General features: G+C 35.8%; 1 protein-coding gene across 4 annotated transcripts in view; it reads left to right on the top strand.

Annotated features, from left to right (window-relative positions):
* The window catches only part of NSD3 (nuclear receptor binding SET domain protein 3), a 116866-nt gene that overhangs the window by 64229 nt on the left and 34410 nt on the right, over positions 1 to 18227 (top strand). For 3 of the 4 annotated variants that reach the window (XM_026508329.4, XM_026508331.4, XM_026508332.4), the window contains exons 7-12: positions 1368 to 1494; positions 4965 to 5065; positions 7199 to 7244; positions 10184 to 10314; positions 10688 to 10816; positions 11725 to 11851. In XM_026508329.4, the coding sequence (XP_026364114.1) occupies positions 1368 to 1494; positions 4965 to 5065; positions 7199 to 7244; positions 10184 to 10314; positions 10688 to 10816; positions 11725 to 11851 (661 nt within the window). Of the gene's footprint in view, positions 1 to 1367; positions 1495 to 4964; positions 5066 to 7198; positions 7245 to 8160; positions 9783 to 10183; positions 10315 to 10687; positions 10817 to 11724; positions 11852 to 18227 lie in introns of those variants that run through there. The other variant, XM_026508333.4, reaches the window with a different exon arrangement.

An 18227-nucleotide genomic window follows, 5' to 3' on the forward strand; every position in this document is an offset into this window, starting at 1 on the left:
AGTGATTGAACACTTATATACGACACCCGGTGCTTGAGTGATAATATTTTACTAGAGAGAAGTAGAAGGGTTCTCTATTACTTTGTTTCTGACCGTAGGTTCAACTGATTTCAGTAAGACTAAACTACTTGAAAAGACTTAAGTTACAGTCTCCACTTGGTTCTGCTGACAGCTTGGAATAGCAAATGAATACTTTGCATCTTTTTTTTTAATGTAAATTGGCTTCATTCTTGGAGCTAGTTTTTATCTGCATTTGGATATACAGATCAAGCTTTGTCAGCCCACTCCAAAGAGTGCTATTTAAATGAAATTTGAGATAAAGTTCTTTTAATTAATTAATTTATTTTAATTTTTAAAAATTTATGAGAGAGAGAGTGCCCCCATACATGAGGGGCAGGCAGGGAGGGGCAGAGGGAGAGAGAGAATCTCAAGCAGACTCCCCACTGAGTATGGAGGAGGGGGTGGGGGGTTCAGTCTCAGGACCCTGAGATCATGACCTGAGCCAAAATCAAGAGTTGGACGCTTAACTGCCTGAGCCACCCAGTTGTCCCAAAACTGATCTTTTAAAAATGAAGACCTTAAAAATACATATGTTGGGGCGCCTGGGTGGCTCAGTCAGTTAAGCGTCTGCCTTCGGCTCAGGTCATGATCCCTGGGTCCTGGGATCGAGCCCCGCATATGACTCCTTACTCAATAGGGAGCCTGCTTCTCCCTTTCTCTCTAACTGCCGCTCCCCCTGCTTGTGCTCTCTCTCTCTCTCTGTCAAATAAATAAATAAAATATTTTTTTTTAAAAAAGAAACTTAAAAAAATACATATATTTACAAACCACTCCTTTATTTCATTATGTTAAAAATACCTAAAATGAGACAGAGCTGTAATTGTAGCTGCCTTATATCTGCTCCAAATTGCTTATTGGGTACACATTCTGGTCATCATGAATGTCAGATTTCTGTATCTAAGGATATTCTTGTCTTTTAAGACATGTTGACATTTTGATCTGTGTAGCAGGGCACTTAACCAAATGAAAATGACTCAAGTTCTTTTCCTGTGATGAGGTAAAGGGAGAGACTATTCAGACCAGAAAACATTTTGTTTTTGACAGAAAACTAGGTGACACAGGTTCATTTTTTAGTGGTATGCCTCATGTGAAGTCATTTTTTTTCTCACGTAATCTCATTGTACATTTTAGAATACATCCTGATGACTTAATAAAATTGCTCTGGTAATGGCAAAGATGATAAATTAACTGCAGTCAAAGACCGTGTAAAATTCAAGCAAATCATGACCATCTTAAGCTGTCTTTGTAAATAAAATGATGCCATTTTCCTGGTAAACAGCTATTTTTTATTTTGCCTTATTTTAAAGGGAATTGGTAACAAAACGGAAATAAGTGTCAGGGGACAGGACAGACTTATAATTTCTACACCAAACCAGAGAAATGAAAAGGCAACTCAGAATGTATCATCTCCTGAAGCAACATCTGGACCTACAGGTGAGTAAGGAATGAAGAGGATATAGATGCATTTTGAGAGGTCATGGTTCTGTTCTGCTATAACATTGGTAGCTGTGTTCCTAAGAAATCTTAGTTATCAAAATCAAATTATATTTTAAAAAATTGAGTTATAAAAGCAATTACTTCAATAGGAAAGAATGGTTTAGGGGCTAGGGAGCTTTATTCATGGTAAGTTAGTTTTCCTACAGGAGTTTAAGTAATAAGAAGGCTCTGTAATTAAAAGAGTGTGGTTATGAAATCTGTATACATCTGAGTAAATGCACCATTTGATCTCTCTTTGCATGAAAATAACAGCTTCGCTTTTCTAACACATTCTTACCATTTCCTCCTTCATCTCTTACTGGAAATTAATTGACAGATGCCCGTGTTCTTTTTATTATTCTTAGGTGTACTAGAAGTTAGTAAGCAGGGGACTAGGGCCTAACTCTTCTATTATAATCTGTTCTCTGATTAACAGAGACCATGAGTTGAAAATCAAACTATATTATTCTTGTTTAAAAGAGAAATGCCTGTATTCAGTAAGATTGTGCCTTTGGAATGGTCAAAGTAATTTTTGTTAAGGGACTGACATACTAAGGATCTTATAGTTCAACTGAGTGTCTGGTGGGTTTGGTTTATATAACAGTATTACTGCTTCATACAGCCATCAAGAAAAGAGTTAGGTTGTCAGCTGGCTTGGTCATTTGGAATCTTAGTTTAGGAGAAAGGAGTTTGTTTCACCTTGCTCTTTTAAAAAAATTTTGGAATCAAATCTAAGAAGGGACCAAGTTTTTCTAGAAGGATTAAAGTCTTGAGAACTAAGGTAGTAGCCTTGAATCGGTAGTAACTCAGGCAGAATTGTGATTGAGTGGCACTAAGGGGCAAATATTTTTGTAAGGGAAACTTTGAGTAAGATTCTTGTTATTGTAAGAGCTAAAATAAAAGCAATCATTGTTCAGGAAAGAACTTGGTCTAGCTTTCTTTAAAAAAAAAAAAGTGAGAGGGGCTACAAGACAGGGAGAGGTGGTGGCAGAGGAGATGGGGCATACATTGGATGGGGCATACAAAACATCATGCCTTTATCCAAAATTGAGTTGGGAAGGGAAGCTGCGTTAAAGTAAGGAGAGAGTAACAAAGTCCAAGACCGGATTTGCAACTTGTATCATTTCACAATACTGTACAAAAAAATGAAATTATGATGTCAAAGAAATGAATAAATGGACTTAAAAGTTTTGCATTAATTAGCCATAATTGAACACGTTTGGTCCCTTCTTTGAAGATTAAAAGAATCTTTTGGCCTCAGCTCTCCATAGTCAGGTACATCAATTTTATTATCTTTCTTTACACTAAACTGTTGTAATTTGTCTGATTTAAGTGTGATACTTAGCCTAGGGGGATCTTTATTTAAATATCTACCTTCTCCTATTAGGGAGAAAGTAAACTCTTCATATTAGATTGATCTTAAATATTATACTTTTATTTTTTATAGATTTTATTTATTTGTCAGAGAGCACAAGCAGGGGGAGTGGCAGGCAGAGGGAGAAGTAGGCTCCCTGTGAGCAAGGAGCCTGACGTGGGACTCAATCCCAGGACCCTGGGATCATGACCTGAGCCAAAGGCAGACACTTAACTGACTGAGCAACCCAGATGTTCCTATACTTTTATTTTTAATAGAATTTATTTTTTCCCTTCCCCTCAGCTACTGAACATTTTCTTTTCATGTAGTCTTTTCACTGTAAGATTTAAGTTTTGCTATGATTTTTTTTTTTTTTTAAGTGAAAGGTAAAGTGGAAGGTTCTAATTCTTTATATCTGGGAAAAGCTCAATTCCTTCTTTAGGCAGGCACTATATTTAGGTTGTAAATTAATGAGTGCTCTAAAGCTTTGACTTCGGTTTAAATTTGGTTACCAGCTGTGGTTGATGAGCTTATTTTGCCTTTTTAAATGACCATTTTGCTTCTTGTGGAAATAACTTCAGTAGTTGAAAAGTGAGAAAAAAGACTTGATCTCCCTTCGGAAACCAGTTGTATCATCATCTCAGTTGGTGTTAACTACTTAGGGGTGTTAACTACTTAGGGAGAATTCTGGAGCCTTTCCTTAGTAAATTTAGGGGGGGCATAGAGTGTGTGGCACTGCTAATTTCTGTGATTTGAAGAATTGTATTTGCCTTTATACTAGATTTCCAAGCTATTTTCCAAATCCAGAGATGCTTACCTCCTCTCTCTTAGGACATAAATGCAGTACTTTTTAGTGGTTTTAAATGTAGTAGATTTCATGTGTTCTTCGGGTAGCTTTCAGAACAGTTATAAGAAGTCCTGTTGCCTTATTTTCTATAAGATAATAGATCAAATACCATCTGTACTTAATGGAACAGTTACGTTGTCATCCTCAAAACAAGTAAAGCTATTTTGTTTGTTTTAAGCAATTCTGCTTTAATTTTCCTCTTCCCTGATAGGTACTAAAGTCTGGATTTCTGGGATACTCAGGTGCCTGTGAGGGTAGGATATCTGTTGTCTTAGTGAACATTTCCATCAGTGTAAAAAGCAGAGTGAGCATGAAGGAGGGAGCGAACACCTTCATTTGTGACTTTTCTGGTAGAAATCACAGCTCAGGAACAATATATTAGTATCCTTCTTCCCCAAAACAGATGTAGTGGGATCCTTCTTTGTGTTGGCTTTGAACTAAGGTGAAGGAAACCATTTACACATAGACAAGAACAATGAAACCACAAAATATAAAGGTAATGTGGAAGGTTTTAGTGAAGTAGTTTCTGCCTGCTTTGATAAGAGCTTTCTCCCGTGGCAAGGTGTGGAAGAGTGATTATTATGTAGGAAGGACCATGTAGGTGGTCTGAACGCTGAGAAGATGGAGAACAGCTGCGCTGCAGGCATCATTCCTCCTCAGAACTGAGGATGAATCATTCCTGCCTTAGTGTTCTTTCCAATTGTGGTCTTCACTCTAAGCTTTATCCTGTCCAAAATGGGGTCCATGTGAGTTTTTTTCTGTTTACTTCCAAAGAATTTTACTGTTTAACAATATTATTAGTTTCTGTTTTGCTGTTTAACATGAAAAACCTTGCTAACTTGTTTTGAAGTTTTTCGTGACTCATTATTTCTAAAGCAAAACAAGTCCCTTGACATCCAAATTAACGATCTGGTTTTGGCCACACTTTGTGCCTTTTTCCCCTGTTGTTGTTAATAATGTAACAGTAGCAAAAATTCATATAGGTACACCAAGCACCGTTAAACATCTTACATATAGAATTAGTTTAATTCATTTGTTAAAATGAAAAATATATAGTACTGATTGAATTTTTAGTGATTTATAATTGCAAGACCAAAAAGTAAAACAAAACAATTATAAAACAAAGTAATGGATAAGAAAAGCAGAGAATTGGGTCAAATCTTAATTACATGAATGTCAAGTCATTCTTAAATGAGTTTTTGTTTGTTCCTTTAAATCACCTCTTAGGCTCAGTAGAAAAGAAGCAACAGAGAAGATCGATTAGAACTCGTTCTGAATCAGAGAAATCCACCGAGGTTGTGCCAAAGAAGAAGATCAAAAAGGAGCAGGTTGGCTTCCTACATGTAGAGAGTTAAAACATTGTATTTGTAAATGTTGTAGCTTATATGGTATCTTAAAAGAAAGAGAAACTTTCCCCAAACTGGGTTTCCTTTTTCTGGACTATCTTATGCTTCTGTCCTGTTGAGTTCCAGTGCCCAATTCTAATACAGCCATCCCTGTGATTCTGCTTCAAGCATTCTCACAGAAAATAGTCAGGCTTCAGGAGATGGGAAGCCAGTGGTACAAGACTCTTAAAGAATTCCTCACATTTATTTTGAAATTTCTGTTATGAGCAAAATGATTTCATGTTTTCATGATTTTTATTTGGAACCATCTTTGAGTCCCCCCTGCCCTTTTAAATTTTGATTTTTTGTTTAAGCTGCTGGTATGTATTGTTTTTATTTTTTAAACAAATCAGAATAATTTAACTATGAAAGTTATATTTAAGACACAGATAATCATAGATGATCTGGTCTTTCTGTTGGTATCACAGATTTTTTGGAATGTTATTTTCCCAGTGGAATGGCACTCACCTGTGATTGGGTTATCAGAAACACCATTTAAGTAAAAACAAAAAAGGGGAGGAACATTTGACTGAAGGGTATTAAACCAGTGTAATCAACGTAGTAATATGCATATTAAATTACCTGTTCAAAGAAATTTTTAGAAACCAGTATTCCTTGAAATTAAACTCACAATAAGAATTTTTCTTGATTTTTTTTAAAGTGGAAGAATATCCATTTTTTATAGCCCAGACAGCTGCTATTAAACAAAAAGAATTCTGAATAGTATTAGTTCCAATAAGCTTTATATTTTTAAAGCCACTTAATATGGAAGTGTGGACTTTTCTATTCAAATTATTTCCTTCATAACTTAAACTTCCAAACTTAAAAGGTGATTTTTGTGGGTGCTCATGGTATCTCCAAGCATGTAAAACAGTTTTCCCAGAAACATTTAACTAAAATTTAAATAATATACTAATTTGTCATTCATTTACCATAATTAACTTTCATACTTAGGAAATTATATTCCAAAAAATCTTTCTAAGTTCTTGCAAATCTATAGCATTCATTACCAAAACGAGGTTGTGATTTTTCCAGCTGGTTCCCAAATTCAGTCTGTGACCAGTTTAAATTTAATAAGCAGAATGAGTATAAAAAGTGGGACAAATTGTTAATGCCACTGTGTTATAGTTAGTAGTAGAACAATAACAGTGATTGTTTAGAAGATTTTATATTTGTATTACTAATTGTATCTTATAAAAGCGCTTCTGTTGTATGTTTTTTACCTGTTGTAAAAAAAATAAAATTTTTTTTAAAAAGCTTAGAACAATCCTTAAATATTTACAAAATGTGTTTCAACATGCATATCTCACCACATCTTAAAGAAACATAAAATTCAATTCATAGCTAAAACAGGAACTCCTCCAAACAGCATCCTTTCTTTAATTCCAATGGTTCAAGCCTCAAATTACCACGTGTTTTACATATACATTGGCAGAATAACTTCTGATCTCGCTCTCCTAATGTAGGATCAAGACACTGTTCATAAGACACTCAAGAAAGTGCTTTTGCAATATCACAAACTTATTTTCTTAAGTTTGTACTAGCAGCAAAAGTATTGAGCTTCCAGCTGTATGGAGCCCTGTAGCACTCTCTACAGAGAGGGTCCTGATTCCCAGCAACTTAGCTGTGAGTGCAGGCGCGGAAGGGTCTTAAAGTGGCGTGAGTTACATTAACCTGAGTATCATAGTAAGTAAAAATTTATCCTAACGTCTTTGGGGCGGGAGGGGTTTATAGCAACATCGGGGCTGGTTGCAGAAACAACCCCTCTCCTGCCTCCCAGACACTGAGAAAGGATTCTTGTTCTCTTCATATACCAAGGGAATGGTGGGAAAAGTCTTTGCTAGAGAGCATGTGGCTGTGTGTTGTCACTTGGAATTCAGCATAGGAAGCTAGGATTTAAACCCTCCCTGACCTTGAGACAGAGAACTTTACCCAGAAGATGGGACGGAGTTCAGATTTCAGTACATTAATCACTCATCATTACTTAGATTGATGGAAGTACTGTTTTTTTCCCTCTGTTAGTTAAAAGTGTAAAAAAAAATTTCTTGTTAATGGTATATTTTTCTGTCCAAACAGGTTGAAACAGTTCCTCAGGCTACAGTGAAGACTGGATTACAGAAAGGTGAGTTATTATAATGTTGCCTTGCATTTCCTTGATTAAAACCAATTTTTAAGAATTACTTATTTGTACTTCACGTATTTTTGTTTGTCTCTGTAAATCACTGTTGTTGCTCTTCAGTCAAAAATTTGTGTGAAATTGAAGTATTTCCTGGTGTGTGTGTGTGTGTGTGTGCACGCGAGCACGTGTGTGTGTGTGTGTGTGTGTTAGAGTTGATCTTACTCTGTACCTCCATGTGTAAAGTCTTACTTGTTTTGGTAAATTGGAGAACACCATGTAGACTTGATACTGTTTCCACCTTTTCTCCATAAGATTCTGGGGTTTCACTGGTTTATAAACTAGGGATGTGACGAATCCATTTTTTTTGGTATTCGACTGAATACCGAATAGTAGCTATTAATGTTTGTCAAACATGGACTATGACAAATCAGACAAGACAACCTGATTGAAAAAAATCTTGCCACGTTTATTTTGACAGTGCTGTAAAATCTTTTTTTTTTAATTAAAATGATTCGTAGCATATTTATGGCCATTATTAGATGACCTTATGCAAATCTATTTGAGATATGCACAAAGTTTAAGAAACCTTAAACTTATATCCGTATTTTCTGTGTGCAATTTGACTACAGTACAAACTCCATAGCATGATTCGTGCGTTTTTGGTGAGATCGTTCAAACTGTATTTAAAACCTGTAGTTTACTCTGGGCAAATTGCATTATTTAAAAAAAAAAAAAAAAAAAAACACCAGCCTCTCTGCATTCTCGGGGAGAAGTCTGCAGCGATGGTCTCCGTGGAGATCCTCAGCAGAACTGAACAGCCTCTCGGAGGGAACACTGCTTGGCGGAGCTCCAAGAAAAGACATCGCGATCGCTGCGAGATTAGGAGGCCTGATTGCGTTGTGTTTCCACCATTCCACAGGGTCGGCGGACCGGGGAGTGCAGGGCTCTGTCAGATTCAGTGACAGCTCCGTCTCCGCAGCGATTGAGGAAACTGTGGACTGAGATTCCTGTACAATTTCATCCCAGAAACTCCAGACTTGGAGTCTCCATGCAAGATTTCTTTGTCGGCGGCTCGATAAACAGTTTCTTTGTTTTCAATTTTGATTTTGCCAATCATCATTATTGGCATTTTCCTGCCTGGTTTCTTCTTCAAGACTCTGAACAATTGCTTTAACATTCAGATGATTTTTTTTTTTTTTTTTTTTTTGGTCTGAGCTGGATGGGTACAGCTTAAATCATGGGTCCAGCCTAAAAAAACCACCGTTTAACTTACACTGATCAATTTCAACATGGACTGTTTTTGTTTTTTTGTTTTTTGTTTTTAAATAAAGCATCATTAATGCACATCTGCAGGGTTTTGCCAAACAGCCCAAACTGTATACATTACAATCATTAAAAGCTCTTATTTTTTTTAATATTAGTGCCGTTATCATGGAGAACAGCATGGCAGCTGTCTTTGGCAGTCTGTCATTTTTCTAGCATTTTCAGAAACTCATCGGAAATGGCGGTACCTGTGTTTTCCCTTCGAAAGCCTCTCAGTACAGCACTCCTGTTCCTCTGTTAAAACTCCTTGTTAATCCAGTGATCTTTTAGGCCAAGGAAATACTTTGTGGTGGTGTTCTGGGTCCACACACCAGCAATGAAGGAGATAGATTTGTGTACTTGTGTTTTTTAATCAGCGTTAACATGGGCAGGCACCCTCATTTATAGATGTAAGGAAACATTCAGTGAAAAAACTTGTAGAATGGGATGTGATAACAAGGTTCCAGTAATCTGAGCAGTCTAAAGAGGCCCACATCCTCCACCACAGAACATGGCTATATACCAAGTGCTACTCTCACTCAGCCTGTTGCGGATCTTCATGGCCTCAGGAGACTTGTTTCTCCGTGGTCTCTTCTGGACTGCACACTTCCACCATAGCTTGCTGGGCTGATCTAGATGTCTGTTTGTTGTATGGAAATTTTGGGGGAAAAAAATCCAAAACACAAACTGTGGGTTGAAATATTAACCGTCTCCTTGGTTCCCTGGTATTCACCGTGCCTGATCTGCACATTTCATCGTGGCTGTTTCTGTATAGCCTATACTGCATTAGCCCAAGAGATTGTTGCTTTGTAACTTTTTGCACTATTGTTTTGGCTGGATTTGTATTACACACAGTTTTAAAAAAAATTCCACACTATTCTCTGCCTTTTTTTTTTTTTTCATATTTATTCCTTCCCGCACAAATTCCACATAGAGGCCTCTCATCCAGCTCTTCGTGATTTGGCTGCACTTGAACATTGATTGTCCGTTACAACCCTCAGCAATGTGCCTCCTAAATGGCATGACATATGTAGATGTGCTGCAGCACTTGTTAATGGTCACAATAAATGCCACTTCACCAAGGAAGTCTCAGATGAACAATTATGAACATCCAAAATTTATGCGGGGGGCAATAATCAACTGAATTGCAAAATTCGGGGGAAAATGGCACTATCCGTGTACGAATCGAATACAAATCAAAGATTTGTCACATCCCTAATAAAAACAAGATGGAGATGTCTCTGCGACCATATTTGTAAGCTACACAGTGTGTTGGGTTTTATGTCTTCCCCCTCCAAATTGAATGGTTCTTTGGATTGCTCCAAATCAATCGGCTATCCTGTAGTTTTGATGAGAATTGGTTTTTAGCTTGGAACTCGGGCTCTGTTGACTGAAAATAGCTTTAGAGCAGGAGCATTGAATTAAATGTTATAATAGAGCGGTTGTGAATTAAATCACTCACTATCAGGAAGGTCAGAAGCTTCTGAAGTTCTGACGTGTGACTTCAGTGTTACAAAGAGAGCTGTGCTTTTTCCACACTACAGATGAGTTTGGGGAAAGAAATAATCTCCCGCAAAAAAAAATGAAAACAACAAACCCTAAGCACTATTTTAGGATTAATTTCAGTATGTTGTATTAAGGTGCCAGCGAGATTTCAGATTCCTGTAAACCTCTAAAGAAAAGGAGTCGCGCCTCAACTGATGTAGAAATGACTAGCTCAGCATACAGAGACACATCTGACTCCGATTCTAGAGGACTGAGTGACCTGCAGGTAAATATGTTCAAGGCTCGGGGCACTTTGCTCTCTTTTGCTTCGCAAGATGAACAAAATGCTTTGCCTGACTTATTTGGGGAAATCGGGATTTTTTTTAAATACTCAGGGAACAAATCATTTTGGTTGTTTTGTAATTTACAAATGTCTTAATTTTGCTGATCTGGTATGTAACGGAAACAGAGTTTCTGTGTTTTAAATTTTAACTACAGTTTCTCTCGAAATATCAGGCATATGGTATCCAGGTGTTTTAGAAAGAAAAAAAAAGGTATCAAGGTTTATTTGAGCAAATCTTGCTAGGATTTTCATAGCACCTCACTTTGAGGAAGTTTTTGTTTCATTTTTCTTAAAAAGTGCTATGTTTTCCACGTAGGTAGGCTTTGGAAAGCAAGTAGATAGCCCTTCCGCTACTGCAGATGCAGATGTTTCTGATGTGCAGTCCGTGGATTCAAGTTTGTCAAGAAGAGGCTTTGGAGTCAGTAAGAAGGACACTGTGTGTCAGGTAGGCAAGCGACGGACAGCTTGAAATCATTGCCATAATATTCCGCCAATAACATACTTAACCTGCTGGGGAGAGTAGTATCTTTCTGAATTATATTACTTTAAAGCTATAGGTAAAAGCTATTTCTGGCTCTTTTCTGCACGTGCAAGTGCCAGTCTTCATTGTGATACTCAGTTATTAATAAGAAGTAAATGGAGGGTGTCTGGCTGGTTCAGTAGGTGGAGCATGCAACTCTTGATCCTTGGGGTTGTGAGTTCAAGCCCCACGTTGGGCCTAGAGCTTACTTATAAAAAAAGTAAATGGCAGATGATTTATTTCAAAAACATTTTCTTAAATTTAAGTTGGTATTACCTTTTTTAATGTATATGTACCCTTTTTGAAAAATACTGTTTTGCCCTGTGAAGAAAAGTTAAAGTATTACAGATTCCAAAGAAGGAATCATGGAAGATCTAGTGTGCCTTTTAAACTTTATACCATATTGGGTCTGGAAATAGTTATCTAGTTCAACGGTTCTTTTTTCTTTCTTTCTTTCTTTTCTTTTTTTTTTTATTAAATATAAGAGTCTTCCTCTATTTTTTTATTTTTGTCATGCTGAGTACCGGGTGATATATGAAATTGTTGAATCACTATATTATACGCCTGAAACTGATATAGCACTATGTTAACTAACTGGAATTAAAATAAAAACTTAAAAAATATAAAAGTAAAAAATTTACTTCAGTGGTTCTTAAAGTGAGGGCCAAGGACCAGCAGCGTCAGCATTGTCAGAATACTTGTTAGAAATGCAATTTCTTGGGCCCCATCATAGACCTGCTGAATCAGAAACTGTGGGAGAGGGACCCAATAATCTCCAAGTGATTCTAATGTCTGCTAAAGTTTAAGAACTACTGCTTTTTGCCATATTACAGATCTGTGAAAGCTCTGGTGACTCTCTGATTCCTTGTGAGGGAGAGTGCTGCAAACACTTTCACCTGGAGTGCCTGGGATTGGCATCACTCCCTGATGGAAAGTTCATCTGTGTGGAATGTAAAACCGGTAAGTTTACTTAGTTTGGTAGATACGAAAAGACAGGTAGGGAGGAATGTGCCATGCCAGCATCCCCCATGACATCTCATTCTCTTACCACTTTTATGTAGCTCTCATCCTCCATGCCCATAGATACTTCAACAAATTAAGACCATTCAGGGGTTGGGATTCCTAAAATCAAAAGAGTAGTTAGCAATATTATCGTCAAATTTCCTCCTACTGGTGCTTTTACCATAAAATCTATCAAATCATTGAGACGGATTTGTGGATTTGTGTTTTATCAAAACAACTATGCAAAATATGTAGATTGAATTCTTTTTTAGATGGGTTTGAGAGTTTTGTGTTAATTGGATTAAAGTCCCTTGACTTCAACAGACTGGAATAAGCATCAATCACAGACTATAACATGGTGATTATATTTTTATTGGAAAGGTCCACCTACTGGAAATTGTTTTTCAGATATTGGGGGCTTTGGTTTCACCATTTTTTCTTACCCCCCGCCTCATAAAGACTACTACCGATCAAAACAATTTGTAGAGAAAGTTTAACACTTTACCCAAAGTCAAAAGACAACATATAATGAAACTGGGATTTAAACCCAGGAAGTAGCTTAACCCCAGAGTCCTTACTCTTTACTGTTGCCTTCTACCACCTTGATTAAGTAGGGTGAACATTGTATTTCATATGTCATATATCCTAACACAGACACATGCATACACATGTAAAAATTAAGCTATAAAAGCTGTTTTGGACATATAACTTTTGTTTTCCCCTGTATAAAATATTATTTATCATATTTAGACTCTGCAGTAAAATTTTGGAACAGTTTGCCAACTGGCAGCCTCAGGGTTCAGATTATCTGCACATTGTTTTATTTGGCCTTCAAAATGTGTTTTCAATGTGTGAACATGGACCAGGCACGCGTTCCTGGTCCCCCACATTCCCTGCCATTCCCTTTTCTAAAATCCTATTACTCCAGTCATCTACCTCATCTGCCTGGCCCCTTTAAGCACTTAAATTGCAATCTCTGATATAAACTACTGATAGGAAGGACTGTGTTTCGTGGAATTAGAATACTCTGAGGACTTTTCTCCTAACTCTCTAGAACCTAGCAGAGCAGAATTCTGCCAACAAAGTCTAGATATAATCTAATATGGTACACATCTATTAGAAAATTTAAGAGAAATTTGCTGTAAAAACAAGTAGAGCAAAGTTGGAAGACTTATTTCCTGATTTAAAAATTTGCTACAAAGCAAAAATAATAATAATAAATTTTTTAAATTTGAAAAATAAAAATTTACTACAAAGCTACAGTAATTAAAACAATGTGGTACTGGCATGAAGACAGAAGTATAAACTAATGGAATAGAATAGGGAGCCCAGAAATAAACATTCAACCATTTGGTCAGATGATTTTTTGACAAGGGTGCAAAGATGATTCAATGGGAAAGGACAGTGTTTTCAACAAACAGTGCTGGGAAACCTGGATATCCACATGCAAAAGAAAGAAGGTGAAACTTTACCTAACAACAGTATAGAAAATTAATTCAAATGGATCAAAGACTAAAACATAAGAACTAAAACTATAAAAATCTTAGAAGAAAACATAGGGGAAAAGCTTCATGACATTGGATTTAAGATTGATTTCCTAGGTACAACACCAAAGACATGGGCAACAAAAGAAAAAATAAACAAATTGGACTTTATCAAAATTAAAAACTTGATACATCATTAACAGACAGAAAAAGCAACCCACAAAATGGGAGAAACCCCATGTCCGAAAAGGGATTAATATCCGGAATGTATAAGGAACTACAACTCAACAACAAAAAATCAAACAACCCAATTGGGCAAAGTACTTGGATAGACATTTCTCCAAAGAAGATCTACAGATGGGTCAATAAGCACATGAAAAATGTTCAATACCATTAGTAATCAGGGAAATGCAAATTAAAATCACATGAGATGCCACTTCATACTCACTACAATGGCTATCATTAAAAAAAAAAAGAAAGAAAGAAAGAAAGAAATGTCGGTCAGGATATGGAGAAATTGGAACCTTTATGTGCTGTCCGCAGGAATGTAACATGGTATAGTCTCCGTGGAAAATACTGTGGCAGTTCCTAAAAAATTAAACATAGAATAACTGTATGATCCAGCAATTCCACTTCTGGGTATATACCCAAAAGAACTGCAGGCAGAGACTCAAACAGATATTTGTACACCCATGTTCACTGCAGCATTATTCACAATAGCCAAAAGGTGGAAATGATCCAAGCGTCCACTGATGAATGGATGGATTAATAAAATGTGGTGTGTACATGCGGTAGAATGTTTTTTAACATGAAAAAAAATGAAATTTAAAAAATGAAATTCTAATACATGCTATTACATGGATGAGGCTCACGGACATGACTGTGAATAAAATAAGGTAGTCACAAAGGACAAGTATTTTTTTATTCCACTTAATTGAGTTACCTAAAGTAGTCATATTTATAGAGACAGAAAGTAGAACAGTTTGTACCACGGTGGTTTTTTTGTTGTTATTGTTTTGTCTTCTTTTTGTTTTGTTTTTTTTATTAGTTTTTATCAGAGAGGAATGGGGAGTTATTGTTTAAATGGGTATAGAATTTCAGGATGGGATGATGAAAAACTCCTGGAGATAGTGGTGATGATTGCAAAATAATGAGTATTTAATTCACTGAACTGTACATTCAGAAATGGTTAAAATGGTAAATTTTATATATTTTTAACCACAGTTTAAAAAACACTTATTTTTTAATTTTTTAAAAATTGCATGTGGGGACACTTGGGTGGCTCAGTCCGCTGAGCGTCCCACTCTTGGTTTTGGCTCAGGTCATGATCTCAGGGTCATGGGATTGAGCTCCACGTTGGGCTCCACACTCAGCTGGAAGTCTGCTTGAGATTCTTTCCCTTTCCCTCCCCTCTGTCTCTCCCCCTGCTCACACACACACACACACACACACTCTCTCTCTCTCTCTCTCTCTCTCAAATAAATAAATAAAATATTTAGAAAATTGCTTTTGATTTATTATTACATGAAACTTACTTTGATACTAATTTGTTACCCTTCCAACAGATTAGGAGTAAAAATTTCAAACCATTGTTTAAGGTCATTTAGAAAGTTTTCTTGTGTTTATCAAAAGACAGATACTTTTTATGTAGAAAGTATTATAGGATACATGCCTGGTAAGTTCTTATACTATCACTTACTATTGTTTAAGACAAATGTGATTTTTGGAAAGAAAGAACTTTCATTTGACCTTGTGAATAAAATGTATAACAATCAAGTTTACTTATTAATTAAATGAAGACAATGTCCTACTGAGAAGGGAGGATATTAGAAGCACTCATGTCCTAGGGCTCTAAACTTAAGTCTCAAAGGAGTTTGATAGTTAAGCTATTAGTGTAACAATGTCACTGGTTATGACACTTTTCAATTATATTAGTCCTATTTTGATTATTATGCAAGTGAAAGCCCTTTTTTTTTTTTTTTTAACATAGGACAGTTTATGCATTTTGGCAAAGCTGTAAAGTCAAACCTCATAACCTTTAAAATTTCTTTTAGGGGCGCCTGGGTGGCGCAGTCGTTAAGCATCTGCCTTCCGCTCAGGGCGTGATCCTGGCGTTCCGGGATCGAGCCCCACATCGGGCTCCTCCACTAGGAGCCTGCTTCTTCCTCTCCCACTCCCCCTGCTGTGTTCCCTCTCTCACTGGCTGTCTCTGTCTAATAAATAAATAAATAAATCTTTAAAAAAATAATAATTTCTTTTAATTTTTTAAATTTCTAAAAGTTACTTTTAAAACAATACTATCGCTTTCATATCTACATACATGTTAATATATAATTTGAGGGGCGCCTGGGTGGCACAGAGGTTAAGCGTCTGCCTTCGGCTCAGGGCATGATCCCGGCGTTATGGGATCGAGCCCCACATCAGGCTCTTCTGCTATGAGCCTGCTTCTTCCTCTCCCACTCCCCCTGCTTGTGTTCCCTCTCTCGCTGGCTGTCTCTATCAAATAAATAAATAAAATCTTTAAAAAAAAAAAAATATATATATATATATAATTTGAAATTATGTATTTGTAACAAGACAACAAAAAAACCCCTACTGTACTTTATTTACAACAAAGCCAGTTTAAAAAATACACATTTGAACATCACAATTGTCAGTACTAATTTTAAAGAATTTTTATAATTCAGCCAATTTGTAAAGGTCAGGTACTTCCAAAATAAAATCTAACTTTCTGTAAAAAATAAAAACAAAAAACTATTCCATTAAAAAAAACTATTCCATTTTTTTCTTTCAGATTTTTTATAGCATTATAAGAAAAATGGGCAAAGACTTGAACACTATGATATCCAAATAGCCACTAAATAATCACTTGAAATTCTGTATGTAAAATGGACACACAATGAAAACTCCTATCTTAATAAGAGAGAAAATTACTCACAGAAAAGACAATTACCTTCAAAGACTAACAAAACAAATAACAAATTGTTGTTATAATTTGCAGTTCTTTGCTTACAACTAAACATGTTTTTCTGTATTTTATTGAGTCTCTAGTGAATGATCTGTTCATTCCATTTGTGTATTGTTGTGGTAAAGATGTTCTTAGCATTTGTTAGTATCTTAAATTCATTTCTATTTACACGAATTGTATATATATATATATATATATATATATATATATATATATATAGCGCCTTATGAAAATATAACTATAGTTCAGGCAGGTGTGTGTGTATGTAACATTTTTGTGTGTACTGTAACAAAAATGTATTGTTCTGAAGCTTGCTTTTTGCAGTATCTTGGAGCTCTTTTTATGTCAATACAAATACATTCTATTTAATTACTACACAGTGTTCCATAGTATACATTTATTATAGTTTAACTATTCTCCTATTAAGGACATTTGAGTTGCTTTCAGTTCTTTGCAGTTACAAACAGTGCTTCAGTCAACAGCCTTTTACATGTACAAGTCTTCCCTACAGTAGACAGCAAAAGCAGAATTTCTAGGTCACAGAAAGTGAATGTATGATTAGTGGATAGTGCCATGTAGCTTTCTAAGGTAGTTCCCTCCAACCTGAACTCCTACTAGTGATATATATAGAGGACCTGTTTCCTGTACCCCATCAACAGTTTATATCATCAAACTCTTTTTTCTTATTTGATGAATTTTTTAAATGTTACTTGGGTTTAATGAGCATTTATCTGATTACTAGTGAAGTTGAGGGGTTTTTTTCACATGTTCGTTGGCTCTTTGTCTCTCTGCTTTCTGTAAACTGCCTCTTCATATTCTGCCCACTTTATTTATTCATTCATTCAGTCCGTCATTTTTAAGTAAGCCCTGTGGCTCAGTGTGGGGCTTGAACTCACCACCCCAAGATCAAGAGTCACATGCTCTACTGTCTGAGCCAGGGAGGTGCCCCTGCCCACTTTTATATTATGCTGTTCTGTTTCTGTATTGATTTATAGTTCTGTATAAATCTTGTTCTGTTACCTTTGCTTATACATTGCATGTATTTTCTCCATATCTGAACTCTTTTTGTAACAACACATAATCCTTTGTCATCTTTGTGGCATGTATTTTTCCTTCCACATCTGCCCTGTTCCTTTTTTTTTTTTTTTTTTTCTTCCACCTATTCTATTCCAATTGACATGATTTCTAACTTTAAATGTTTGGCAGATTGACCAGTAGAGCCCTCTGAGCTTAAAGTTTTCTTTGTAGGAGGGCTTTTATTTTTATTTTTTTTTTTATTTTTTATTTTTTTGTAGGAGGGCTTTTAATTATAGTTTCCATTTTTTTATTACTTTATAGAACCATTCATATTTTCTATTTATTTTTGTGTAAGTATTGGTAATTATGCATTTCTAAGAATCTACCCATTCCTGTAAATTTTTAAATTTATTGGAAAAAATGTAGTGATACCCTTTTATTTTTTTAATAGTTGTAAGATCTGTAGTGATGTATCATTTCTCATATTGTTAATATTGGTGACTTTTCTCCCTTTATTAGTCACTCTTGCCAGAGATATCAGTTTTATTAATCTTTTTTTTCCAAAAAACAACTTTTGGGTTTTTTAATCCTCCCCAATGTATATTAATTTCACTTCATTCTTCAGAAAGAGTGCTTTCACTGGATATAGAATGCTGGCTTAAGGAGGGCACATATTGCATGGTGCACTGGGTGTTATATGCAAGTAATGAATCATGGAACATTGCATCAAGAACTGGGGATGTACTGTATGGTGACTAACATAACAAAATAAATATTATTTTTAAAAAAAGAATGCTGGCTTAATAACAGTTTTCTTTCAGCCCTTTGGAGATAACATCCCATTGTTTTCTGACTTCCATTTTTC

The sequence above is a fragment of the Ursus arctos genome, unplaced genomic scaffold (genome assembly GCF_023065955.2).
Source record: "Ursus arctos isolate Adak ecotype North America unplaced genomic scaffold, UrsArc2.0 scaffold_27, whole genome shotgun sequence".
Taxonomy (NCBI): domain Eukaryota; kingdom Metazoa; phylum Chordata; class Mammalia; order Carnivora; family Ursidae; genus Ursus; species Ursus arctos.